The 27,049-nt window shown below is 40.8% G+C and overlaps 1 protein-coding gene across 7 annotated transcripts in view; it reads left to right on the top strand.

The window, feature by feature from the left end:
• Positions 1–27,049, top strand: part of RALGAPB (Ral GTPase activating protein non-catalytic subunit beta) — a 73,273-nt gene that overhangs the window by 19,263 nt on the left and 26,961 nt on the right. For 3 of the 7 annotated variants that reach the window (XM_077335226.1, XM_077335228.1, XM_077335225.1), the window contains 13 exons: positions 906–1,092; positions 2,803–2,934; positions 4,211–4,389; positions 6,375–6,422; positions 10,980–11,125; positions 11,226–11,442; positions 16,779–16,814; positions 18,662–18,863; positions 20,188–20,355; positions 22,308–22,422; positions 23,716–23,863; positions 25,864–25,928; positions 26,101–26,233. In XM_077335226.1, the coding sequence (XP_077191341.1) occupies positions 906–1,092; positions 2,803–2,934; positions 4,211–4,389; positions 6,375–6,422; positions 10,980–11,125; positions 11,226–11,442; positions 16,779–16,814; positions 18,662–18,863; positions 20,188–20,355; positions 22,308–22,422; positions 23,716–23,863; positions 25,864–25,928; positions 26,101–26,233 (1,776 nt within the window). The remainder of the gene's footprint in view (positions 1–905; positions 1,093–2,802; positions 2,935–4,210; positions 4,390–6,374; positions 6,423–10,979; positions 11,126–11,225; positions 11,443–16,778; positions 16,815–18,661; positions 18,864–20,187; positions 20,356–22,307; positions 22,423–23,715; positions 23,864–25,863; positions 25,929–26,100; positions 26,234–27,049) is intronic. The other 4 variants (XM_077335231.1, XM_077335232.1, XM_077335229.1 and 1 more) reach the window with 3 other exon arrangements.

A 27,049-nucleotide genomic window follows, 5' to 3' on the forward strand; every position in this document is an offset into this window, starting at 1 on the left:
AGCCAGGAATAATCTCCTGGAATATGTAGGTTGAGACTGTGGTTTTTGAGTGGTAATCTGCCTGCTACTTATGCAGCCGTGCGCTCAACAGGATCCTTGTTGAGACTAGAGATAAAAAGGCACTCCCCATAACCTCAAGACCCAATGACAGCAGACTCTTTGGAAACGTACTTCCTAAATTCAAACAAGAAGCAAGATCTGGAATTAGTCAGGACAAACATTCAGAAGGGGAACTTTAACCCTAGGTTTAACAAGCAACCGAAAAATCAGATTGAACAGGGCTGATAGATATGGGGAAATCTAGGCTATCTGCTGCAGTGGAAGGATGTCTGATTCAGTTCAGAGATAGCTGGATCAATTCTCATGCATGCAGTTGGGCAGTGGAGATAGTCACCAGTGTACACAGTGGACCTGAAACTGGTTCCCACAGAAGCACAGACATTTTCCATGATCAGTATTGTAAGGGTGAGGTCCAATCTCACCTGGTGGACAAGGATTACCAGACTTAATATCATGCAGGCTGAGTGGTCTACTATATGCATTTTCACAGGTCCTAATACAACCAAAATTAGAAGCAAGCCAGTATTGTTTCCTCGATCCTCCACACGCAGCCAGCTGGGTGACCTTGGGCTCGTCACAGCACTGATAAAGCTGTTCTGACTGAGCAGTAATATCAGGGCTCTTTCAGCCTCACCTACCTCACAGTGTGTCTGTTGTGGGGAGAGGAAAGGGAAGGTGATTGTAAGCCGCTTTGAGCCTCCTCCTGGTAGAGAAAAGTGGCATATAAAGACCTACTCTTCTTCTCTTGAGAGATTAACAGGGATTTCCAAATATGGTGGTATAAGAATATGCGCTAGGTCATTGAGTGAGAGAGATTAAATTTCCTTTTTTTGATCCAATTATAGGTGGAATTGCTGAGAGTCTTGCTGAAAAGTTGATTGGTGTGCTGTTTGAAGTCTGGCTGCTGGCCTGTAACCGGTGCTTTCCCACACCACCTTACTGGAAAACTGCCAAAGAGATGGTAGCAAACTGGCGGCATCATTCTGCAGTGGTGGAGCAGTGGAGCAAAGTAATCTGTGCTCTGACAGCTAGGTAGGTGAAGCTTTGTCTTCTATCCACACTTCAGCTTGATGATGTAAACTTAAAATGCAGGATGACGTGTTTCAGCAGTTGAATTTTGTGTTTTCAGGTAGCCTGGTTTGGTAACTCGTGCCCCACAGCATTATCTGCTATTCATTAAACATTGTGCTGGCCAAAGCACTTATTCCTTGATGCCTGGTTTCCCACATGGAAGGGTTTTGGGCATGTTGGTCCCTTTTATTGTGAAATACCATTAGGGTTGCCAGCTGCCTGGAGAAAAGAGAAAAAATCCTGACCTTTTAGCAGATGTTTAAAGCAGTGTTATTTACCAGGTGATGTGATGTACCTTTGGCTATGAAAAGCTTTGGCTTTTTTCCAGGATTGTTGGCAACACTAAATACTGTCTGAAGTGATACAGCCCAGATACAAGTTTGCCCATGAGAGGTAGGCTTCATCTCTGGCCTGTGGAGTCAATTGGGGAGGGCAATTATACCTCACTGAAGTCTATTCCTCCTCATTCTCCACCCCCTAATCTCCTGGTGTTTTCCAACCTGAGCTGGCAGAGTAAATTTTGTGTGGACACCTGTTCTGTGTCCCTGGCCAACCATGCTGCAGCAGATGGCCAGCCAAACATCTGGGAAAGGCTGCAGAACCCCTGGGGAACCCCAGGGTTCCCTGGGACTCTTGTTGGGAATCCCTGGTCTATAGGATTGATCTGCTGTAGTATTTTAATTATTAAGTTCATCATACTCAATTGCATGTGTTTTCATGGAAGGAAGTGTACCATTTATGCCTTGGCTTCTGTATGGTTAGACACTTCCATTACTACTCAGTTATGCATTTGGTTTATGGATATCTTGAGATTGAGTACCTGACCGGTAGCCAAAATGGGTGTATTGTGCATACTTTGTCTAGCTCCAGCCATAACAGAGCCACAGTATTCTGCACCAACTGGAGTTTCTGAGTTGACTTCAAGAACCAGCCCACGTAAAGTGTATTTCAACAGTTTTGTCTAAAGCTTGTCATGGCATGGATTCAGATCAGTTGAGTCATGGTAGGGCACCATCTTCCAGGCTAAATGAAGGGGGAAGAAAGCATTTTTTACCATTTAATTAGCTTGCTTCTCCAGCAGTAGTGTTGAGTCCAGAGTAATCCCCTGGCTCCTATCAGAGACAGCAAGGGTTATCTGAACCTCATTAAATGTGGCCAGCAAGGTGTCCTTCAGGCCTTAGTCTTTGCAGCCAGCATTACCTCTGTCTTATCAGGATTCAGTTTCAACTTGTTAATTCTCTGCTGTTTAAGTACAGCTTCCTCTGCTTCATGAGCTCTTCCTCATCACCCGGCAATTTGGTAAAGAAATATAGATTTACATTTAAGACCACTTAAGAACCTATAGAACATACTTGAGTATCTTTGTGCTGATTAAGTGGATGTATATGTTTTATAACATTTCTTTCCTTGTATCACTGTATGATAAATTCGTTCCTTGCCTTAACAAATTCCTCTCTTTACCAGCAATCTGATAGTCCAAGAGTGTTCTGAAACTAATTGTGAGGGAACCCTAATGAAGGAGAATTGGGATAATTTAAACAGGTGATGGCAGTATTTTAAAGGCTTTATTGAGGGAATGCCTTCAATGAAATATTGGTGCATCATATCTAATTAGTTAGACTGAAAGCAAGAAGAACTATAAACTCAATGATGGTCTGATTTGTCCTCTAGATTACTGCGTTTTACGTATGGACCTTCATTTCCACCTTTTAAAATTCCTGATGAAGATGCCAGTCTGATTCCTCCAGAAATGGATAATGAGTGTGTTGCTCAGACTTGGTTCCGCTTTTTACATATGCTGAGGTACTGTACATGAAAGAGGGCTTACAGTAATACAAGCATATTTATCCGAATTGGTCTTCTAAGGCTACTGTTTGTTGGAATAACACTTGTCCTTGTAGTCAAAGTTATAGCTTGAACTCAAAAGATTATATTATTACTATTATTGTTACTATTATTGTTACTATTATTGTTACTATTATTATTTCTATTATTATTTCTATTATTATTTCTATTATTATTATTATTATTATTATTATTATTATTATTATTATTATTATTATTATTATTATTCACCACTCCCGAGAGGCTCGTGGCGGGTTACAGAAGTCCAGTTAAAATCCCATTAAAACCCATTAAAATGGACAATCAGCAACACAATAACAGCATAGCAACAACAACATGGCAGAACCCCCAACCCCTTTCCTATCCTACTTCAAGAGGGAGGAGGGAAGAGAAACAAGAATCACAGATGGTATTTAACATCAGGAGGACCCCGATTGATCTTCCTTCACTGCCCCAGCCTCAACCATAGACCTGGCGGAAGAGCTCCATTTTACACGCCCTGCAAAATCCTGGAAGGTCCTGCAGGGCCCTGAAGCTCATGGATATCATAGTTAAAATCCCATTGACTGTAACAGCATGGTTTCCTAGGAGTATCTTACCTCCGTGCAAATAGAAGTGTATTAATTCTGGTAATCTGTTTATTGATAATTAATTTTTTTGTTTAAATTTAGCCTGTAGTATCTCATCCCTTAATTGTGCCCAGAACAAGACCTTGGGTTCTAATTTTCAATGTATCATGGGTCAAAGGAAAATACTTTTGTAGCTGTTTATACCCCCTTAATTTTGTTCCCTGTAAAAACCTAGCTGCAGTCTAATAATTCGTCTACACACCTTATTACCTCTCTGCTGCTAAATATTATCTATCAGTACTGTCTAAGTATATGGAAACTTTATGTACCCCTTTTTAATTTTCAGCATGCTTTGCAGTCTTTTTTGGTCATTATAACAGCTGATCACTGCTCCTTAGGATGTTGTCAACATTTGAGAAACTTTTATGGAAGCTGAAAAAATTTCTAAGAGAAATTTACTGCAATAACAAATAGCAATTCCGGTAGGGTAATTGCGCAGCTATTCACTAGTTAGTTGTAAACGTCACACTAAGATTGTCTTTTTTATTTGCAAAACTGCTTCCTTCTTCAGATTGCATTTTTTTGTTTCTTTAATTGGAGGTTTAAAGCAAATTAATTTTAGTGCTTGTCAAGTGCATTACTATTACATGTTTTCGTTTTTGTAGTAATCCTGTGGATTTGAGTAATCCAGCGATTATAAGCTCTACCCCCAAGTTTCAGGAACAGTTTCTGAATGTGAGTGGAATGACTCAGGAATTGAATCAGTATCCCTGCCTTAAACATCTGCCTCAAATATTCTTTCGTGCTATGCGTGGGATCAGTTGCTTAGTGGATGCATTTCTAGGTAACACTTCAATTTTTAACTGCTAGAACATTGATTACCTTGTATAAATAGATTTTCATATTGATGCATTTCAGTTGCACAGATAATGGCAAGATGCAAACTTCTGAAATTATGTTATGTGGCTGTATTTTCGTGCAGAATATAAGGGCCTGTCTGCACCCATTAAGAGGAAACTTCTCTTCCAGGATTATTGCGTCTTCACTTACCTTCTCTCTGCAGTGAGGAGGGATGGAGGTGGAGGAAAGACCATGAGCACTTGAGAGCCATACCTGATCTCTGAGTAGATGAGAAGCAGGAGGGAAATAAGATTCAAGTATAATCGAAGTAGTCAGACAGCAATTAGTTCTTGTTTGTTTTTATTTTTATTTATTTTTATTCATTTGTTTTTTATACCACCCTCCTGGTGAACTGGCTTAACATGTTAGGAATAAAAAATGGCAAGCTATTAAAATTCACAAGGGCCTGGTTCCCAAAGATCATCAGTATATTAAAAATATTCTCGACTACAGTATAATTACTTTATTGGTATATTCAGAACTTCTTTTCCTAGAAACAGCTGGATGAGAAAGCACATCCATAAAATCTCCATTGCATAATAGTGGAAATCTAACTGATGTGCTATCCTTTTTTTTTGTCATCAATTCACACCTGACTTATGCCAAGGCAAGAGACATTCAGAGGTGGTGTGCTGTTTCCACTAAGTTCTTTACAATAGTGCCTTTCTCAGACTATGAAATTAGTGATTCCATTTTCTCTCCATGTAAAGGATTTATTTATGCTCTTTCCTGTCATTCAGTGTTTTTGAGCTCTACTAGGACTACTTTTTGTACTGTGTAGTGAAGTTTTCCTTTCCCAAGTGAGACTTTCCTAATAGTACTCACTTTTAGTTTAAACTAGGTTCTGGGATAATGTATTGATGGAGTCAGATGTTTTCCTTCAAATTTGGCGATTTGGATTGCTGAAGTAGTTTATTTCTCCCATTTGCTTTGTTTGTTTTGCTTTTACTAGAACAATAGCCTTTAATTTGGGGATTGAATGTTGCTTTTTGCAATGTTTCCTTTTTTAACTTCAAATTTCTTCAGTTAGGATATAATGCATTCTATTTTAGATCTTACAAGATGTTTTTCTCTCCATTTAATTCCCCTAAATGAACAGGGGGAAAACCGTGGTTAAATTTCCTATCTCCTCATGAAATAGGCTGCTTGGACCTGCCGGTGGGGGCTGGGTGTGTAAACATATTGGGAGTGTGGAAGAAAATAGATGTGATACATGACCTGAAAGCAATGTAGGCATGCTGGGACATCATGTGTGTGTGAGCAAACCTCTATGGTAGAATTAGGTTTTACCATAGAGTTTGCCCAAAAAGCTGGAATGTTGATCCCCAATGTGTCTACATCACTTCTGGGTCATGTAGGCATATCACATTTAATTTCCACGTTCTTCCCTTTTGGGGAGATAATCCCCCTTGCCATCCAGCTATCTGGTAGCAAAGAGGTGGAGCCAAAAGCAGTGGACCCCACTGGAGGGTGTCTGGCATCCCTATCGTGAGTATTCAGTAGAGATCAGCTACTGGCGGCCCTTGGGCCGAGCCCACCTCTGATGCCATCTCCCCCTCTCACAGAGGTAGTTGGGCTGGATATATGAATGTGGATGAGCACATTCTGTGGCTGTGGAGCTTGTCAGTGAATCAGTGGGTGGGTGGCATTAAGCATCTTTCAGCGATTTGAGAGCTTCTGGAGTTGCTAATGTGTTTAGTAGAAGGCTTTAAAATCAATTATTGTTCCTGTATGTTTTTCATAATAGAAACCTATTTCGAAAACATCTCAGTTGTTCAGTTTGTTTTAATTAAAATGGTTGCATAGTTTTATGAAACTGTAAATGTTTCAGTAAGTATTACTCATTTCATTTTCCCGAGGAACTGCATTTTGGAAACGTTTCCCCTGTGGTGCATAATATAGCAGCAATATAATTTCTTTCTTCTCCAGGCGTTGCAGTCTGTACAGCCAGTGTGTGTGAAAGATTATCCAGCTATGGTATTAAAACTTGTTGCACTTGCCTGGGTGGCAAGAATCTGGGCCAAGGGGTGATGATTTTAACAGTGGCTGGGGGTAGTATCAAGCTTTGGAAAGTTGCAGTATTCTGACAAAATCATTGAAATTAAACATTAAAAGTTCATAGGTTTAGCTTTAAAATGTAATTAACATAAAGATTCTGTCTTGTAATAAGAATTGGGCTCCAGGGTAGTAATGTGCACTATGCACTATAGATATTTCTATGCAGGTTGTTTATAAAGCAACCACCATGACCTTGGGTACCTTGGCAATCATCAGTCTCTCTAACTGTAACAAACATTGTTATGCTCCCAGTTTCAAAATCTTTGTAGCCAGTACTTATCATTAAACACTACATCAAATATGATAGATGCAAATTTCCCTACACAGCATCCTGATGTAGCTGTGAGATTTGTTCCACAGTCCTCCTGCTCGTCATGTTTGTGCAGCCCCTTGGTCTCTCTTACAGTGTTGTATCTCTCTCTACCTTTTGTACTTTGGTGCTTGAAAATAAGAGGGCAGAAATATCCAAGATTTTGAAAAACAAGACTTAAATAAGTTCTTTTCCCATTTTAATCACTAGGTATTCTCTCAAAGGCATTACTTGTGTCTTTTGTTTTGGGGGCAACCTTTTTATAATCTAAGCAAAAAATCCAAGATACCTGCTGACTAATTTGAGATGAACGTGAAATGAACATAATTGGCTTGGGCTTTTAATAATACTAAACCTCCCCAGTATTTTTAATGAAAGTCATTTATGAAGGAAGTGGACTCTTAAAATGCAATAATATTTTAATAATTTACATTGGCATGTGGTGACTTTTGAAGAATGCTATTTAAAATTTGTTGCAGTATGAGAGAGCAGTCAACTATAAGGAAATAATGGAGTTTAACTTAACATGGTCATTTCCTTAAACTAGATTTAAAAGGAAAATTACTATAATTGTACAATATTACAGCTCAATAAAAATCTGGATTTAATTTAATATTTAAGTAGGGGTTTTAAAAAGTCTGAGTTTCTGGATGATTGTTTCCTGACAACAGAATACTGCTTCTTTATGAATCTAATAGCACCATTCATTTTCAATTGTGCTAATTGTTCCACTAGCAAGAAGAAACGTAATGTCAATCACACACTTCCAAATTACCACTGTCCTTTTATTTCCCATGGATTAAGATTTCTTTCTATTAATTTTGTTCATGAATAAAGAAGTTTTGAAAGGATAGCATGTGTTCTAGTTCAAAAATCTGAATACATTTACCAGTTTGTAGGTATTTTATACCCTGAAGTTTAATTTCTGTTATGTATTATACCATGCTGAAACACAAGAAGGGGGAATAATTTCATTATGGGAATGTAGAGGAAGCAAAATGTTAACCATGTCTTGGGAAATGTCACTTTTGAGCTATGATGCATGGAAAAAGTAGCACATTTGAATGTTTCCAAGAGGAGTAGCATGAAATTTCCAAATCTATTCTAGTAATTTTCCCTTTCCCTGATTGTTGTAAGAGAGAAATCTTTAACCACTCCTGCTGAGCGGATAAAAGCCCTAAGGGCTATTGGGGAAGAGTTAGGGTGGGCTCTGTCCGTGATAAAAACTTGGAGGGGCAAATCAGGAGCCGCAAAGCGGCTCCTGATTCGCCCCTCCAAGTGCCATTCAAGGGCCAAGCGGCCAATGGGGAGTCACGCGAAGCGCCTTCCAATTGACCCCTCACCAGGACAGACAAAAATTCCATTCACCCAGCCCAGTCTGGCTGCCAGTCTGCTCCTGACCACCACAGGGAGAGGAGGTCAGTAGGGGGGGGGATGCCAAGGGGGATGAGAACACAGGCTGCGCCAGCCCTTTTTGCCCCAAGGCTGTACTAACTGTCATGTCAAATTGCCTCAGAACCCTGACAGAGCTGGCAGGAGGCTGCAGAGTGCTCCCCCTCCCTCCCTTGAGGCCTGCTGCGAGGGAGCCTTTGACAGGCCCTGACTGAGGGGAGGGAGGCATTTTCCTTCAGAGAGCAATGCAGGGGAGCCTGAGGGCCTTTCTTTTGAAGAGGGGACTTTCCCCTTCTGCCAAACAATTGCCTGACAGGAAGGCCACAGAAAAGCCCCTTCTCACTTAAAATACTGCTCTGCCCGGAGGTTAGACACAGCCAAGCCATGTGTCTTTCTTTTTTGCAACTCTCTGCAGATTTGAGGTCACTGCACAGCATTATTCTGCAGAAGAAACTGGCTCTTTTGTCTCCTGTTTCATCTGCACAACAACCCTGTGCAGTAGGCCTCAAGTCTTTCAATTCAACAACAACCTGTGTGGGAGGCCTTAAATGTTTGTTCTCTACCACAACCCTGTCCAAAGTAGCCCTTTCTGCCTGGGGAGTTGATCTTTATACTCTGCAGGTGAGCTGTAATTCCAGGAGCTCTCCAGGCCCCACCTGGAGGTTGGCTACCCCTGGGTTGGAAATATTCCTGGCGGTTTGGAGGTGGGACTTCAAAATCGTACAATGCCTCAGAGTCCAGCCTTCAAAGGAGCCATTTTTGCCTGCAGTTGGTAGGGTGTGCTGCAGGGGTGTCCCTCCTGACCTATGGGTTATGGCCAGCCCTTACCAGCAACTGCTTGTATTCTGGGGCGCAGACAGGCAGACCAGCATCAGTCCTGTGAGTCTGGAAAGTGCAGGAAGATCTAAATAAATATTTACAGCCTGAAACTAAATAGAGAACAAGTAAATGTCTGGAGACACATCGTAAATGAAATGACTTATTGGCCTGGCAAATAAAAAAAACAGTATAAAGAACCTTACTAAGGTCAAGACTGCTGTGCACAGAGAGTCTTCCTCTTAGGGTTGCCAGCTTCTCTGTGAGGCTCGCTACCCCACCTCCCTCATGGGGAGTCTGCTATGGGGAGAGAAAGGGAAGACGATTGGAAAATGCTTTGAGACATTTGAGGCCTGCTGGGTCACTGCGACCCATTCCCAGTTCCCTCAGATCTCTCACAACCTCACATACCTCACAGGTTGACTATTGTGGAGAGACGAATAGAAAAGGTGTTTGTAAACCGCTTTGAGACTCCTTTGGGTAGTAAGCGATAGGGTACAAAAATCCGTTCTAAGGAGCAAGCATCAAAGAAGCATGTGGGCACATTTTATCAACAGTGAAAAAATGGAAAAGAAGGAACACGGTGGACACCTGTGTACTGTGACTACCCCATGTGTATTAGGGCAGAGGGGCACTTCGGTGTCTGTGGCCTAATTCACACAAGAAGGGAAATGACGCAGAACTGGGAGGAATTGGTTACCATGTAATCTTCCCCTAAGAAGAGTCTCCAGTCTGATTTTCTCTTCACATATCTGAAGACATGACTCTGGAAAGCTCATCTGTAACCACTATGCCAAAATTCCCAAAGGTCAGTCCTCTCCCACACTAAACGAATATTCCACACCACAGGTTCTTGACACCCATATCTCCACACCCATGGCCTCATTTGCCACCATGCCACCACAACCTCCCGCACAACACACATGACAACCCCATGCCCTTACAGACTGGACAACTCCTCCGCTTCCTCTTCCCACTGCCAAGCTCTAGCGCCCGTTGTATTCTTGGAGACAACGGGCTTTGCCCCTAGTTAAGGATAATGTAGAAATGGGGAAACAGATACTGTTATAACACAATATATCCCTTTAGCTTCCAAAATAAACAGAAGAAAGTCCTTACTATCTCAGTAAAATTAGCATTTGCTATCTAATAAAAAAGCAACTTAAACTCTGGCTATGATAAAATTTGTGTCAAAGACGAAACTTTGCTTTTTATAATCTTGTTTGCTCTTTATGAACACAGCCTTCAAATGCGGAACCTGAAAGAAAAGAAAACCTTTTATGATGTGAATACAATTATACTCAAGTAATGCTATATGCTGAGTAAATAGCATAACATTTTTAGTAATGCTTGCTTTCGTTTTTATTCACTGTGCGAAAAGGTCCAGTTTTCTGAGCAGAAAACTATGGCTGAGTGCAGCAGAAGATGAAATATTTAATGCATTCTTTTTTCACATGGCTGACTTAGTTCATGATCGGAAACTATCAGTTCATTCCCATTTAATAGTTTAGTTCTACGTGTAATTCTACATACTTAATTGTATTATTGAGTGCAGAATAAGGAGCCTGACTAAATTCTTTAGTTTGGGAGCTGTTCATTTTAATGGGAGGGGAATTTCTTTTCAGGCCAGGCTTTGTTAGATTTTTGAAAGAAAGTGACTTTCCAGCATTCCATGTTCCTCTGCTTCCTATTGGTCCTCTTATTCTTCCCTTCTTAGGTTCAAATGTATGTGCTGCTCACCTTTTTAAGGTAAGCAGAAAACTCATATGTGGTTATTCCAAATAATTTCCCTAATCACTTGCCAATCTTGACTAACTCTGAAGATACTTTTAACATTTGGTGCTGGTGCGGAAGGAATTTTTGTTTGTTGCTGATGTTTTATTTAAGTATGAATCTCAAACTTCCACAGTGAGATTTTGGGATGATCTGATATGCAGTTTCCCCTCTTTATCCTTCAGGTATTTCACGGCCAAGATCAGATAGTGCTCCTCCCACACCTGTAAATAGACTGAGCATGCCCCAGAGTGCTGCTGTCAACACAACTCCACCTCACAATCGAAGGCATCGAGCTGTAACTGTGAATAAGACAATGAAAAATAGCACAGTAAGCCTTTATGCTTAATATTGCAGAAATTGCTGATGAATTAATAGGATCTGCTATGACAGAGTGATGTGACTTTTCTTATTATCTTTTGTTCAAATAGGCTAGCACAGCTCATTCTTCCAAAGTACAACACCAGCCATCCTCCTCTTCTCCACTGTCTAGTCCAAACCAGACTGGTTCTGAGCCTCGACCACTCCCTGCTCCCCACAGGCCAAAGGTTAACAGTATCTTGAACCTCTTTGGATCGTGGTTATTTGATGCAGCATTTGTTCACTGTAAACTTCATAATGGAATAAACAGAGACAGCAGCATGACTGGTAAATATTACTTAACTGAATCAGCACATTCACTTTCATGTTTGCTGACATTTCCAACCTGCAAGATTAACATGTCTGGCTAACCCAAACCCAAATCTGATAGAGCAGCATAACTAACTGGTATAAAATCATATTAAATGTTCTAATTATAGCATTTGGCTTTTATTTAAGAAAATAAGGAGGCATTTACCAAAGGCTGATTTTTGAGCTTGGGTAAAATGTAAGCTAATTCTTCCCAGCATCTTAATCTTGAGAATGATGTAGAGTTGAGGAAAGTGCTACATGGACTCTTTGAGAGGAGCTTTTGCTTCTATGAAATAAACAGTTGAAAAGCAGGCAGTTATTACAACAGGGTCTGCCTGAATTTCTTTAAGAAACTTGATTGCAATATTTTGAAGGCATAGAACTATAGAATGTGTGCCTTTTCAGCGGTTAGTCAAATATTTTAACTTCAAAGGTTCTGTAAACTTGTGGCTTTCAATCTTCCTAAGTGCTACACCTATTTTATTTTTTATTTTATTTTTCTCATTGTTTTCCTGGTTTTCATATTCTGACTTACAAGTCATGATAGAAATAATGTTCTGTTCTGAATAAATGCATTAATCACAACAAGTGGATTGTATTATATTGTATTATATCCACAGCAAGTGGGCTGTATTATATTAACAAGAGACAGTAAGGCTTGTCATCACAAACATATACTAAAATTGATTTCATGGCTGATGAGCCAAGAAATTTTATCACAATAAAAGTATTATAATAGGAAGGGTACCGGTGGAATTGTAATTGATTAGCTGTATGCCTGGCTAATTAATGTAACTTCATATTACAGGCAGTTTGTTCCTACATGTACAGACAGTGACTATAGCACTATGAATGACAGGTTCTTAGATTGGACCAAATCCAAACTAGAATTGTCACAGATATATCCTTTAATTTCTTTTGGGAGTGGAAATTAAGGAAGGACAATATTTAATTCTGTTACAGAAATGCTAAATTTGGAGTGCTTAGCTGAGTAGGAATGGGCGTGAACCTGTTCTAAAGCCAAAATTGATCACAAGTTTGGCCTAGTTTGTGAAGGGGGTGGGAACAAAATCAATGGGCGAAGTGGCTGCAGGGCATTTAAACTGAACAGCTTGGCAGATCTGCCTGTCAGCTGTTAGGCTTAAAAGGCTTCAAGCCTTTTAACCCCTCTGTTTCCCTCTCCTACTAGATAGTGAAAGGGAGGGCTTGAATGGATTGCAGCCACAGAGCCTGACAGTCTTGGCCCACTCCCTTTCCTTTCTCTCCCAATGGAGATGGTAAAGGGATAGCCACCATAGAGCCTGACAGCCACTACCTCTCCCTTTCATTTTCCATTGCTGGGGAGGGGGCTTGGATCTATAGCGGCCATGGAGCTTGACAGGCATTTAATGTCTCCCTTTTCCTTCCCCTTACAAGAGGAAGGAAAATAAGGGGTTCAGTGACTATTAAACTCTATGGCTGCAATTGATTCCCCCCTTTCTGTCCCCAGTGAGGGGAAAGGAAAGGGAGGAGTTTATTGCTTGTCAAGCTATCTAGACACAATCAATCCAAGCCTTCCTTGTCCCTCTGCTTGGGGAGGAGGGAAGGGTTAGGTAGCTAGCCACCATTTAAGCCTGAGAACTGATGTACAGACCCACTAAGCTGATAGGTGTAAATCTTCTAAGCTGTGAGCCATTCCTGAGCAGCTACCCCTCCCCCGATTCCTTTCTTCCACCTGCAGCTGGGAGAAAAGATGTCTTAAACTGGCTGAGTCTGTAAGGGAATTTTGGCTAGTGGTTGGCTCAGGCTTCTGTCCAGGACCTTCCTGGATTGAGCCCAAATAGGGATTGTTCCAGTTCATGGCCATTCTTACATGTGAGTGTTACTTTAGATCAACTTCAATAATGAACTTCTCTGATTTTAATGAAAACTTCAAAACCTCTAGGGAGGAACCTTACAAGAGTTATACAAGCTGTGATCTCTTTTCTATGTATGGGGCATATTTATTGGCTTTAGCAACTGCATTTCTAACTAAAGTGATATAAGTCAGCATACAGCTTCAGGTTCAGATCGATTTTTAAGTTTAAACTGTAAGTTTAAACCGATTTTGTAAAATATTTTTCAGTAGTTTAAAGTTCTTCCTAAGAAATATCTGATTGGCAGCCCCCCCCCCCCCCCAGTTTCTGGTGAGGTGTTACAACAGCTGGAACTTTTACTCATATTGAGCCAGCCATATGATGTCAAAGATACTATTAAGCAGTTAAGAATTTTTCACTCACCAAAAGAACTAGGGTTACATAAGAGACCCTTGTTAAATATCCACGCATCTTTCCTTACCTTTTCTGCATTCCTTGGGAATCATGAGTGTGATACAAAATGCATATGGAATATTTGACAAATGTAAACGAACAATTCCTTCCTCACTGATCTTTATCTCTACATTGTAATCCAATATTCCTTTTGCTTCTGCTTTGTGCTTCTAATATTTCTTTCCTAACACAGACAGAATAGAATAATTAATAAGATGGTGATCAGAGGTGAGAGCCATAACCCTTCAGGATAGTATTCTAAAGCAGCAGTGCTCAACCTTTTTGAGGTTGCGGCCTGTTGCCAAGGGGTGGGGGGAGAGGGCGACTCGGGACCCCGCACATGCGCAACAGCCGAGCACAAGTGTGCATGCGTGGACCTGCCATGCATGACCGGGGTGCAAACGCGAATGCGTGAAACTACCACGTGCGCATTTGTGTGCCCCCGCCAGGCGCAGACACGCATGCACAGCAGGTACGCTCATGTGCGTTTGCGCTGCTGGCATGCCCGTGACCACACTCCCCCGCAGCAAGAAGCTTCGGCAGCCAATTTGCTCGTAGTGCGGTGAGTTCGCTGCAGGGGGAGGGCGGAAAGAGGGAGCCGCGGCCCGGACCGGGGGTTGATGACCCCGGTTCTAAAGGACTACTCTCCATCCTTACACAAAAAATTCCTTCAGTTTGTCAGGGCTCTGCTCCACTGACTTTTCCTTGTCCTGTAACTTCCATAGAAGAGTGGGAGAATGAGCAAGCAGTTTCTCCGGGAGCTCTTCCGGGTGATGGGAGCTGATTACCAAAGAGGCTTTATGAGCCTTGCAAAGGAGGAAGAAGGCAGGGTGAATGGCAGCCAACTCTGAGACAGCCAGACACCCAGGGAAAGAGGAGACAGAGCTACAGGAGAATGGCAGTGCTCAAAGGGCAGGGAAGGAAGCAAACCAGGAACAGCTGAAGGGGGTGAAAAGCAGAGCCTTGCTTGTGAAGCAGAGGCCATGCCTTCACCTGCTGGACAGCCACTGACAGGCTTTAAGGGTGGAAGGTTGGAAGTAGGAGATTGGAGAGAGGAATAAAAGGAGGCTCTGATGAGAGTTTGGGGTGGACAGATAAACCGAGAGCAATGGAAAAAGAGAGAAATAGAAGGAAAGAACAAAGGGGTCAGAATTAAAGCCTGGGCAGTAACAAACAGAGGCTCAGTTGTTACACCCTCTCTGAGACTTCCCAGAAACTGTAACACTGGGGTCCACAGACAAAGGCCTTGGCAGACACCCAAAAACCCGACACAATTTTTTATTTATGGTGATTGGAAGTTTTTTGATAGGTTGTACTTGAGTCAGGCTCCCAGGCAAATCATATAACGATTGGTCTGTGGAAGTTTTAGGGGATGCTGTTCGTATGATTTTGCTTATCTTTTGAAATTTTGGTGGCTCCCTTTTGGTTCATATGTTTGTACTCTGTTGGTTACACAGTATATTCTAGGCAGTGGCATCACCCATCTTGCTCTTTAAACCAAGGTGTCCATTTGCTGAAATTATTTAACTTTATTAAAAAAATAGTATTTGTTTCAGCAGAATTTTAGCGTGAAATATAGATAAATTATATAGAGAAAGGTAGCCTATTGCAGGTCTACCACTTTTAATATTTGCTTTGACACTGGGCTTTTTGTGAAGAAAAATAAATGACTTAGAATTGCCATCTGTCTTGTTTTGAAGAACCTCCATCAGTTTTTGCTGGTTGAAAACTCCTAGCTTTTCACTATTCCCTGAGGCTGGAGTTTTTGCTATGCTACAGTACATCCAAATGGCACACAGGGCTGTCATCAAATAAAAAGTAGACAGTTTCCTTAAATATATGTTATGAGTGGTGTTCTGTACCTTTCTGCTGTACACACACACCACAGATTATAGCCACAGATTACAGAACCCTTGAAGAAAGGACAGGGGGAAGATGTGTCCTTGCTATACGCGAGAACTGGTTTCATTCATAGGTGAGTAACTCTTCACTTGCAGAATGTAGAGACTAGTTCTCATGTTACTTAAGCAATATGGTTGCTTAAGGTAAAGAGTAAGAGCCATGTGAAAGCCAACCAGAAGAGAAGCTCTGTGAAGAAGCTTCCATGTGGGTGGAGGTGTTAGTGTCATTTTAATGGCTCTCTGACAATGGTTATACTCGCTAGTGAGCCAGGTGGGAACGGCTTTTCCTGTAATTTGACAGCTTATATAGTTTGGGTCTCTGCAGTGACCTCTCCAAATTGGCATGAACTTTTATTGAAAACAAGTAAACCCACCATATTCCTGCATGCATCCTTCCTGTTTGCAGAAGCTTGACTGCATAATGTGAAAGCATCTTTCCGTGTACTGATTTGAGCTTAATTATCTTTTTGCATAAACAGCAATAGCTCTTTGCCCACCTCCTCTTTGGAGGCATGTTAGTTTCCAAGCCTGTTTGCATTCTTCCAGTTTCTCACTTCTTGGAGAAGTATGGTTAAAGTCTTTAACAAGAATTCTGTCAACAACAGTTCTAATTTTATCCTGCACTTTTTTTGTACTAGGGGAAAGGAATTTAACTTAGTAAAAGCCCTTTTCCTTCCTGTTGTCAGCATTGGCAAATAACTTGTTCTGAGTATAGTTTGACCGGTATGGGACAGTGGACAAAGTATTCACATTCTTCCTCTCTAGTCCAGCTAGTTTCCTTTTAGAGTAGATTTTCAGCTTTTGATACATGAAATATAAGACAAGTACTATCTGAATTGAGAAGGGATAACACTTTGGCTGCAAGTTTGAATGTACATTAATATATAATTCTAAGCCTGTGGCAGTATACAACTGTAACTTTTGCTATTCACTGTTCTGCATGATGCTTCTACAATTATAGTTTTGGGCTCTAATGCCAATTTCCTGTGTGTGTTAACAAGCCTTCTATATCACAGAACCCTAAAATTAGCTTAACTTGTATTACAGTTTCACCATCTTTAAAGTACTTTATAACTACTGCTGTCCTTTGATTTGTTTCCATTTTATTTCTATTATCTTGCAGCATCTTTTATCCAAATTCTTCTTTCTTATAAATCTTGTAAGTAGGAACTAGTAGCTTCTGTTTAATTGCGGTCATTTTTAAATTTATTTTTCCATAATCCCATTTCTAAGTTTGAATCATCTTCATCATCCCTTGTAGCTTTTGCTCTTTACATGGGAAAAACCTGTAACTGTGTGTGGCTTTTTTAAATGGGGAAGATTGTTGGCAAAAGCAAATTAATCTGCCTGAATTAGTCCCATCATTTTCTGTACTCTAGTCTGTGATCATGTCATGAATTTAAGGACTTTGCACTAACCGTGTTTTTTTCTTAAAGCTTATTTTATACAGACCTAGTGTTTTGATTTGTATGCATTTTGCATGTAGTGGTTTTTTTCTTTCTAATTATAATATCTTGCTACATAGTTTACTCAGGACAAAAATGGCTCATGGGAAAACGCATAAAGATTTGGGTTTATTTGCTTATCCAATACAATCCAAGAAGAAATTTTAAAAGCTTAATGAAATCTGCCACTTGTTCTAAATTGTTGATACAACAAATTTGTAACTAATGTTAAAAACTTGAGCACAGCTTCTGTTTGTAAGACTGCAGTTAAGGCTGTACTACTATGCGCATTTAGGATGGGGTCTTGCTAAACTCAGTGTTACTTTGCTTCTGTACTCAGGTTAGTAAGGGCGTTTCCCCAGATAACTGTTGGGTAGAAACTATTTCTGAATTACAAATTAGTAATAAACCAATAGCCTTTTCTAGAAATATCAAAGCACATAACTGTTCTAATCAATAGAAATCAGGCAGAACTCTAGGGAAATTACATTTGTTGCCCACTTTTTCTTGCTTGTTGGCAGTTGTTGTCATGGAAGGAGTGCAGTGGCTGTGGTTGTTCAAGGCATTTGCTTAAGAACGTTTTTATAAATATGTAAGATTTGACTGCAGTAGAAGAGCATATAAACAGAGAAAAGAAGAGCAGCCAATCCTGCATAGCCCTTTGATATACTTTTAAGTGAATGTTTGGAACTGGGAAATAATTATTTGATCCTGTTCTTCATCTGCAGCACCAATGAGATGCTGGCTGCATGCATGTAGGTATCTTCAGCCTGGCTGCAAGACTCATCTCTATCTTTAGTGCCCCTCAAAAAATCCTTTTTAGAAAGCTGTAGCTTTTTAAAGCAAACTACATTGGAACTCAGAAAACAGCTGCCTCAAGGGACATCTTTGAGGTATGTAGGTCATGGGCATCAGTTCTAGGTCCTGGCACGCGTCTCTGAATTGGCATTAGCTGCTTGTTGGTGTGTGTGAAGCAATGTGCGTGAAAGTTGCAGCTCTCCCACAGCAAGCTTGAACATCTCAGTGTTTGCTACTTTTCCTAAGCACACTTTGGTTATTGTCATCTGGCATCTGCCTCACAAAATCATAGGGCTAGTTTCGGCAGTGTGGAGAGTACTAGAGCAGTTTCCCAACTATGGCAGAAGGGGAACAGAGTCCATGGAGAAAATTGGAGTGCCTTGTGCTACTGAAAGGTTTGAACTAGCTTTTGTCATTACATTGTAGAGGACTAGGAAATGAGTGACCCAATTATGAAGAAATTGCAGGGGTTATGTCGTTGTTTGTGCCTGATGGAAGTAGGCTTGGATGGCATGCATCGTGCAGCCTAAAATGCTAAGGGAGATAGTGTGAGTAGCATAAAAAGGCACGGATTCTCATCTCTTCTGGAAGGAGTTGTATATTCCTTAAACACTTTATAAACAGAGGCAGCAATTCAAATGTAATGAACTAACAGCTTTTTATGACGGCTAAATTTTACTTGATCTTTGTGTCCAGGATCCCATGAGCCTACTGAGTATGTTGACAAATGTAATGAAACTCTGTGCTTTTTATTTCTTTTTAGCTATAGCAACGCAAGCTAGCATGGAGTTTCGGCGGAAAGGGTCGCAAATGTCTGCAGACACAATGACTTCCAATCCCATGTTCGATGCAGGTGAATTTTCGGACAACTATGAAGCAGGCAGAGCAGAGGCGTGTGGAACGCTTTGTAGGATATTTTGTAGCAAGAAGACTGGGGAAGAGATACTGCCAGCCTACTTATCTCGGTACTGACTTAACTTTAAATTCTGCTCTTGTCAGGGTCTTCTGTTGAATAACTGCTGTTTGAGGTTTTTGCAGTTTCTGAAGTGTCTCTTTGTGCTCTAGCAACTTATTTTAGAATAAATAAAATTATATTCCATTAGCTTGGATTTACAGAACAAGCTGCTATCTCTGCCTTATAGAGAAAGTTGTCAAATGAGTGGGTAGAAGTTTGCATTATCGTTGTCCATATTTTGCCAGAAGATGTAGCATTAATGTATTACTACTTTGTGTTGTTTCTTCTTTATACGATGTGGGAGGGCACTGGTGTGTCTCATGGAAGAAAATGGAAGTGATACTAGTATTTACTCAAGCTATACCTAAATAGCTATTAAACGTTAAAGTATGTGGGTGTTTATGGAAAGAGCTAATGCAGAAGCACAGAATCCATTTTTTCTGTAACATGGTAACACATAGGAGATAATATTTCAGTAACCGATGAATGCAGATGATACTCTTGATATGAAATAGGCAAATTCTGAAGCAGAAATGCTTACGCTACAATATGTTTTAGCCTTAAAAGTACCACAATTTATTTAATTAGAGAAGCTCATTTTAACAAGAAAGAGCAGTTCTTTTACATATGCCGCATAATGTAACTTCTATTTCCTTATATCAAATCAAACAATAAAGTTTTTGTTTATTCTTAAGAACCAGCAGCCCTCCTCAACTACCACGCCTATAGCTAAGCCAGTGCATTTACAGTTTAATTTTAGATTTAGTAAAAACGTGGCTTGGCGGTGGCCTCTTTAATTATGAATTTGTTGTGCTCTGTGACATGCAATGAAATTGAGTGTTTTCCTTTATGTTTGAAGATTGTAAAGCTATTAACTAATTTTGTTTCCACTTTAATCTGTTTTTAGAGGTTTCCATATATTTCCTGGGCTATGGTTGACATTCTTTTTTTAGCATAATTACAGTATTTGCTGGCGTATAAGACTACTTTTCCCCCCTGAAAAACATGCCTCCAAGTGGGGGGGAGGGTCGTCCTATACGCCGGGTGCACTTCAGTTGGGATAGACATAGCTGCCCATAGTGGCCCATATTACTGTAATGTAATGTAACAAGCTCTATATTTTGAGTGGAAATGTTGGGGAGTCGTCTTATATGCCCAGTTGTTTTATATGCTGGCAAATACGGTAATAAAAAATAGAGTTGAAAATTCCCCTATTGAGGTAGCACATAATTTGTAGACCCGGTTATCTTGTTTTGCATGTGACCTAACCCCAGTAATATAGGATTGCGAATGTTTGTTTCTTACAACTCATTAAGCCTGTCTTTCTCTGCCAGATTTTACATGCTTTTAATTCAGGGTTTGCAGATTGCGGATTCTGTTTGCCACCCAGTTCTGGCTAGTATTATTCTAAATTCCCCTGCATTGTTCTGCTGTGACCTGAAAGGGATTGATGTCTTAGTTCCTTACTTCATTTCAGCCCTCGAAACTATCTTACCTGACAGGTAAATGCATATGTTTCATGTGCTGCTACATTTTATTTTTAGCTTCTAAATGTTCTTTAGAGGTGCTTTCTAGGAGGTATTTCCAAAGATACATGAGCAGAGTTCTGCTTGTAGAATAATGCTTCTTTCCTTCTACCTTCTTCCTGCTGCACTGCTGGGGCATCCCAAAAGCCTCTCCTGAGTCTTCTTAGGAACAATGTTGGATATGGGGAGGGGAGTGGGGGGATGCACCTGGATAAGTAAAACTGCAATAATGGTAGAAATCTGTCACCCCTTGAATAAATTGATATGCCTTTTGCTGGCATGAGGGGAAGACCGATCTGGCCCATAGATGAGTGTGGTTCTTTGCCAACTGCTGAAAAACTTTAAAATGGAAAGGAAGGATTGGTACTTCCTTGATCAAAAATATCAAGGAAGTAACAATCCTTCCTTTCCATTTTAATGTAATGTAATTTACATTTAATCTAATTCCATTTAAATATAATCTCAATGTAATGCAGCGTATAACTAATGTTGTATGAGTGTTTGCCAGGAATTAAACATGCATTTGTATCATTTACTTGTTCTTACTATGTCTCACTGAAAACGATGTTTGAAAAAATTCATAGTATTGGAAAGTCTATCTAATATGTCTTTGTTTAAGGATCAGCTATTGAAGCCTGTTAGTGCTAATCTGATACAGAGCGACATGACCATTATGGCTTGGTCCTTGGAAGATCTCTGCGGCCTTGAAGGAGGGCAACTTTCCATGATTCCTCCCTTCTAGGGTAGACCTTCAGCTTCTCTCCTCTGCTGTTCCTGGAGGTCCTCTTTCCTCAGAAGCAGCATTTGGAGGAACATTTTAGTCTTTAGAAGTATAGAGGGATGGAAGCCCTACATCTTGTATAGCAGTCCCTTTCATCAACAGAAATCTCCAGTGGATCCAAGCTGTGCTTCTGTTGTTTTATTTATATTTCATTTTAATTTTTTCAATTTATATCCCACTGGCTTAGTGCAGCTTCTAGCATGAGTTATAAAACATACATAATAAACAGAATTTCACATATTAAAAATTTAAAACCATTTAAAAACAGTCCTACAAGCCATATAGCCAAACTATTTCATTTAAGAAATGAAGGAAGTAGAGCTGGGTGTCATCTGAGTATTGATGGCATCCCAGCCCAAACCCCTGAACTAGTTGTGCTAGAGGGCTCCTTAAAATATTGGATATAGAGTGGGAGAGAGAACTTGCACTCTGCAGAACTCTGCAAGGGAGTTGACAAATGCACAGGTAACTCTCTCACACAGCAACCCTCTGTTCGCAACCCTGGAGGAAGGAAATCAGCCATTGAAGGGCTGTCCCCTGTATACCTGCAACTGCAAGGTGGCTAAGGCATTGTAGTGACCCATAAGAAACATAATTTGCCTGTCACATTAACGTAGTGAATAACAAATTAGTTGGCAGTTGTTTTGCAGCTGCATTTAATCGAAACAGGTTTATTGCAGAAAATGTAGCACTTCCATATCAAATACTTGTATTGGATAGCTTACAGAAACCAGGTGTGGAAAAACTAGTTTAGCTTTCTCTTACTTACCTCCTGTTTCCCAGTCTTTTTCTCCCCTTCCTTTCCCTCTCCCGCCAAGCCTCATTGACCATGCTGTAATTCTTGGGAATCATATGTATGCCACAAAAAAGCACCATGGACTCTATACAGCCTACCTATATAATAGTTCAGAGGCTTGAAAAAAATGTCCAGATTCTGAGTATGAAATCGCAGATTAAATGCTGAATGATGATTTGAGTTCTTTTCAGTGTGCTGAATGCACTGATCAGTTAGCACATCACAGAATCCCAGCACTCACACTTTGACTGTTTGTATACAAAGTGACAACTTTCACTGCTACTTCTCCATTTCGCTTAGATATTTTTGAGCCTTGAAAACAGACTGATACTGAATTGATTCCATTTTCAGGGAACTTTCCAAGTTTAAATCATATGTGAATCCCACAGAGCTAAGAAGAGCTTCTATCAACATCTTACTCTCCTTGTTGCCTCTTCCTCATCATTTTGGAACAATAAAATCAGAGGTAATTGAGCCAACAAATTTAGGCCTAAACCTACATTCTAATATCTTTACTGATCCGTGGTTAAAAGGGAGAATTTCTAATGTTGCCAAAAAAAAGAAAAGAAAAGAAAGCGCTTCTCATGTATAAGGGTCGGGTGGCAGAGAAATGGAAATTGAGCATGATTAATACTTAGCACCCATCACAAGACTATTTAAACCACCAGATGTTTGATGTGGAATTGCACAAGTGACCAGAGAGCTGGAGTAGCATAGACAATAAGTGACTGAAGCATGAAACTAGACTTCCATGGTTTGATTTGCCTGCTGCCCCTGAACTCACTATCTGGGCTTAAGATAATGGGTTGTGACAAATGCTTTGCAAGTAGAACTCTGCTTACTGAAAAAAAATTTCTTGCCAACACTACTCTCTCTCAAATGTTGCCTCCAGCGTTAAAATGGCCCCTCCTTAGGAATTGCAGTGGATGGTCTACAGCATTTGTGTGTATGGTGGGGGGGGGGTATTCAATAGAACTTGTGTTTTATCTCCTCTACTACCTTGTTTATCCCTGTTCCTAAACATTTATTTAGTTATTGAGTTATATACTGTCCTCCCCAAAGGCTCAGGGCAGTCTACATCAAACAGGAACAATACAAATAACAGAATCATAGAATTGGAAGGGGCCATACAGGCCATCTAGTCCAAACCCCTGCTCAAGGCAGGATCAGCCCAAAGCATCCTAAAGCACTCAAAGCATCCTAAATAACTCAGTTTATAATAATACAATAATAACAACTTTATGGACAATAGAACATTGGGGGAAACAATAAATCAGTTCTTACTGATGGCCCAGTGGGTTGGTGAGTCTGCAGTGATGGGTTGTAGGAGGGAGGCTGAGGGGGGGCTGATTGGAAGCGGTGGTACTGGTCGACCTCAACCAAATGCCTGGCGGAGGAGCTTCCTTTTGCAAGCCCTTTGGAAATGACAATCTAAATGGACTTTCTATTGGCAGCTTACCAAGTGTCCAGGCATGTGGGCATCAATAGAGTTCATTTGTTCTACATTGAATATGAACTGCTATGTTTCATCATTGATCATGTTTTGGTTTTGCTGTGTCTGTGTGAAAGCCAATTTTGCAGTCTGCTTAACTTCTCCTTTTAGTGCTATTCCTACATCAAGCTTTTGTTGGGGCAAGAAAGGGTTTGAAAAATAAGGTGACATTAAAGTGTACTGTATACCATTAAATGTATCAAATGCATCATACTGCTATCTGCTTGTTCTGTCTTTTGCCAAGGATAACATGTATTTATTTTTTAGGTTGTTCTGGAAGGAAAATTCAGCAATGACGACAGTTCATCCTATGATAAACCAGTAACCTTCCTTTCCTTGAAACTGAGACTTGTGAACATACTTATAGGAGCACTGCAGACGGAAACAGACCCGAATAACACACAGATGATACTAGGTTGTTTTTTTTAATTGGTCTATGAAATGTGCTTTTTATTTGCAGTTCAGAGTTATGGCAGTCTTCAGGGACAATGTTGGGAGAGACAGGTGGCAAACTTTGGTTTTCAGACATTGGAAAGATTGCAAGTAGTAGAAAGTAGGAAGTTCCCTCATTGAAGAGTTTATTAGTGCAGGCTGGAAGTCAGCATTTCTAAAGTTGGAATATATAGGAGGCAACTAATCTGGAGCAGGTACCATGTGCAAAAACAGCAACGAAGCAGGCAAAGGAACAATAGGTTGTGAGACCATTGGACTCTTACAATAAGATGTCCAGCTTGAAAGCACAACAATAGGGTTGGGCATGAACACAAAACAATTCAGTCCAGTTCTCACAGTAGTGAGAACCTGGCGGCCCTTAGGGGTGGTGACAGCGGCCCTGAGCCAGCTGCTGCGGCCCCGCACTACGCCCGCCATCTGTGCCCTGCCACCGCCTGCGAGGTGGTTGCGGGGCTGCCGCCAGTGTGCCGTGGGAGTGCCTGACCAATGACAGCCAGTCCCAGGCCCACCACCCACTCCCCATGACACGTTCTGCAGGGATGGTAAGGTAGGTCCTGGGAGCCCTCTTTGCCTTCCCAGCCCTTCCTCTGCCTCCCCCCCAACCCCCCCCCCCCCACCGCTAGCACCTGCTACATTGGGGCATGCAGCAAACTTTTTGCCTAGTATAAGCAATAAAATTAGCTGCTTCAGCAAAAGGTGGAGGCTTGAGACACTGTTTAGGCTAATTATTGCCTTGTTCACATTTCTGTTCTCTGTTTCAAAAAACCTTTGTTTCTGGGTATTTCTCTTTTTAATAAAAAATGGCTAGCAACATAAATAAACTTGCCTTGCCAGCATACATTTTCAACCAAACTCAACCATAATTCTGTAATCTATGCAATCTCATATCTAGTTGTTATCAGCATTAGAAATTATTTTCCCTTCATGTATTTGTCTCCAGTATCTTCCGGCTACGTGGCATTCCCTTCATGTATGCCAAAAAGATCTTGCTTGTGTATGCTTAGGGTTGCCAGATCCCCCTTTCTACCATTGTGGGAGGGGTAGGGTGGTCAGATCCAGCTTGGGAAACCTCTGGAGATTTGGGATAGAACCTGGGGAAGACAGGGACATCAGTAGGGGACAGTGTCTATATAGAATCCAGCCTCCAGAGCATCCATTTTCTCCAGCAGAGCTCTGTAGTCTAGCAATGAAGTCTCCAGCTTGTTAGTGAAAGAGGATTACGTGATGGGCTTTCATAAAAAATAAAGGCATGGATCCAGTTTTACAAAAACATAGATCTGAAAAGAATTCTAGAGTGTTCATAACTTCAAGATACTTCCATTAATCCTTTCAAGAGCAACACAATCACTAGTACACTATGCAAAAGTTGTTTATTGATTATATATTTATATAAGACCCTCTCCGAAGGCTCAGGGCGGTTTACATCAAACAAGAACAATACAAATAACTCGGTTTATAATAATACAATAATAACTATAACATCATGAACAATAGCACTTTGGGGAGAGTGTTTATTGATGGCCCGGTGGGTGGGCTAATCTACAATTATAGTTGTAGTGGCCAGGCTGAGAGGGGCCGATTGGAAGCGGTGTTACTGGTCAGCCTCAACCAAATGACTGGTGGAGGAGCTCCCTTTTGCAGGCCCTGCGGAACTCTTTGAGTTCTGTCAGGGCCCTGATCTCCTCTGGGAGCTTATTCCACCAGGTGGGGGCCAGGATAGAGAAAGCTCTGTCCCTGGTTGAGGTCAACAGGCTTCTTTGGGGCCAGGGATCACCAGGAAGTTGGAACTAGTGGAGCGTAAGGCTCTTTGAGGGGGGTAGGCAGAGAGGCAATCCCTTAGGTACACTGGGCCCAGACCGCGTATGGCTTTAAAAGTGATAACTAAAACCCTAAGCCTGATGTCTTGTTTTGGTCTGTCATGACAAACTTTGAATATGAAGTCTATCTTTTTAAATTCTGCAGGTGCAATGTTAAACATTGTGCAAGATTCAGCACTTCTAGAAGCCATTGGCTGCCAGATGGAGATGGTAAGATTCTTCTCATTTAGATGCCCTGGGGTTTTGAAAAAGGTTGCTAGATGCCCTGTTAGATTGTTGTAGATTATCCCATTAAAAGAGTGCAAGTGAAGTTATTCTCAGATGTGAAAAAATAATCAAATAGTCTTCAGCCATTCATAGAAACTTGTTTCTAACTTAACAGAACGGTGGTGAAAGTAATATCTTGAAAAGCCACAGCCGCACTAACAGTGGCATTAGCACAGCAAGTGGAGGAAGCACGGAGCCCACTACTCCTGACAGTGAGAGACCAGCACAAGCACTCCTCAGAGATTATGGTAAGGACATAGATTTCTTAAGTAGGAAGATATTCCACCTTCGTGAATTCTTCTTTTAATGCTTCTTTGTGCATCAGACACATGAAAACCAGATGGGGTTTTAAAAAGTTTGTTTTTGCCAACTTGTCCTTAATATATAAACAAACAAAAAAAACATAACTGAAATTGTTTAGCTCATTGTGAACTGGGGCAAAATTGCAGTCATTATCGCTTAAATGGATAAGAGGGACTGTATAGAACAGGGACCTGGGTGAACTTTATGTGAGATGAATGTCTCTGTACAAAGCTGCACTACTCATAGGATTCAGTGGAGATGGGCCCCCTAATGTCATCGAAAATTTTAAGTATGTTGGATGGGGAACAAGTATCCAGCTATTACCCCAGCTGCTATTGATCCCCCCCACACACACACACACTACAGCCACTATTTTGGTCTGCCCCTACACCAGTAAAGACTTCAAGATGTAGAATGATGTGATTAGGTTCAGTAGGATAGTGCCATCTTCATGACTTCTACTTAGCTGCTCCATGGTTACAGCCATTGGATCTCATTGTGACAGTGGATGATATTGCTTACCATTGTGTGTTTATGTTCCAGTTCCTAGCTTGTTTACAGCTTTGCATTTGATATATTTGCATTTTACAAGAAGCTATCTGTGTTAACCCCATTTATGCTTTGTGTTGCCGCTTTTCAGAGAGTTTCAGGATTCTCCAAAATGTTTGTCATTCTGCCAACAGCTTGATATTAACCAGATGAATCTGAAGATTGTGTTTTGCGTGGTACTGCAAATGTGTTGAGAGAATATGGCACCTGCC

This window comes from Paroedura picta, chromosome 4 (genome assembly GCF_049243985.1).
Source record: "Paroedura picta isolate Pp20150507F chromosome 4, Ppicta_v3.0, whole genome shotgun sequence".
NCBI lineage: Eukaryota > Metazoa > Chordata > Lepidosauria > Squamata > Gekkonidae > Paroedura > Paroedura picta.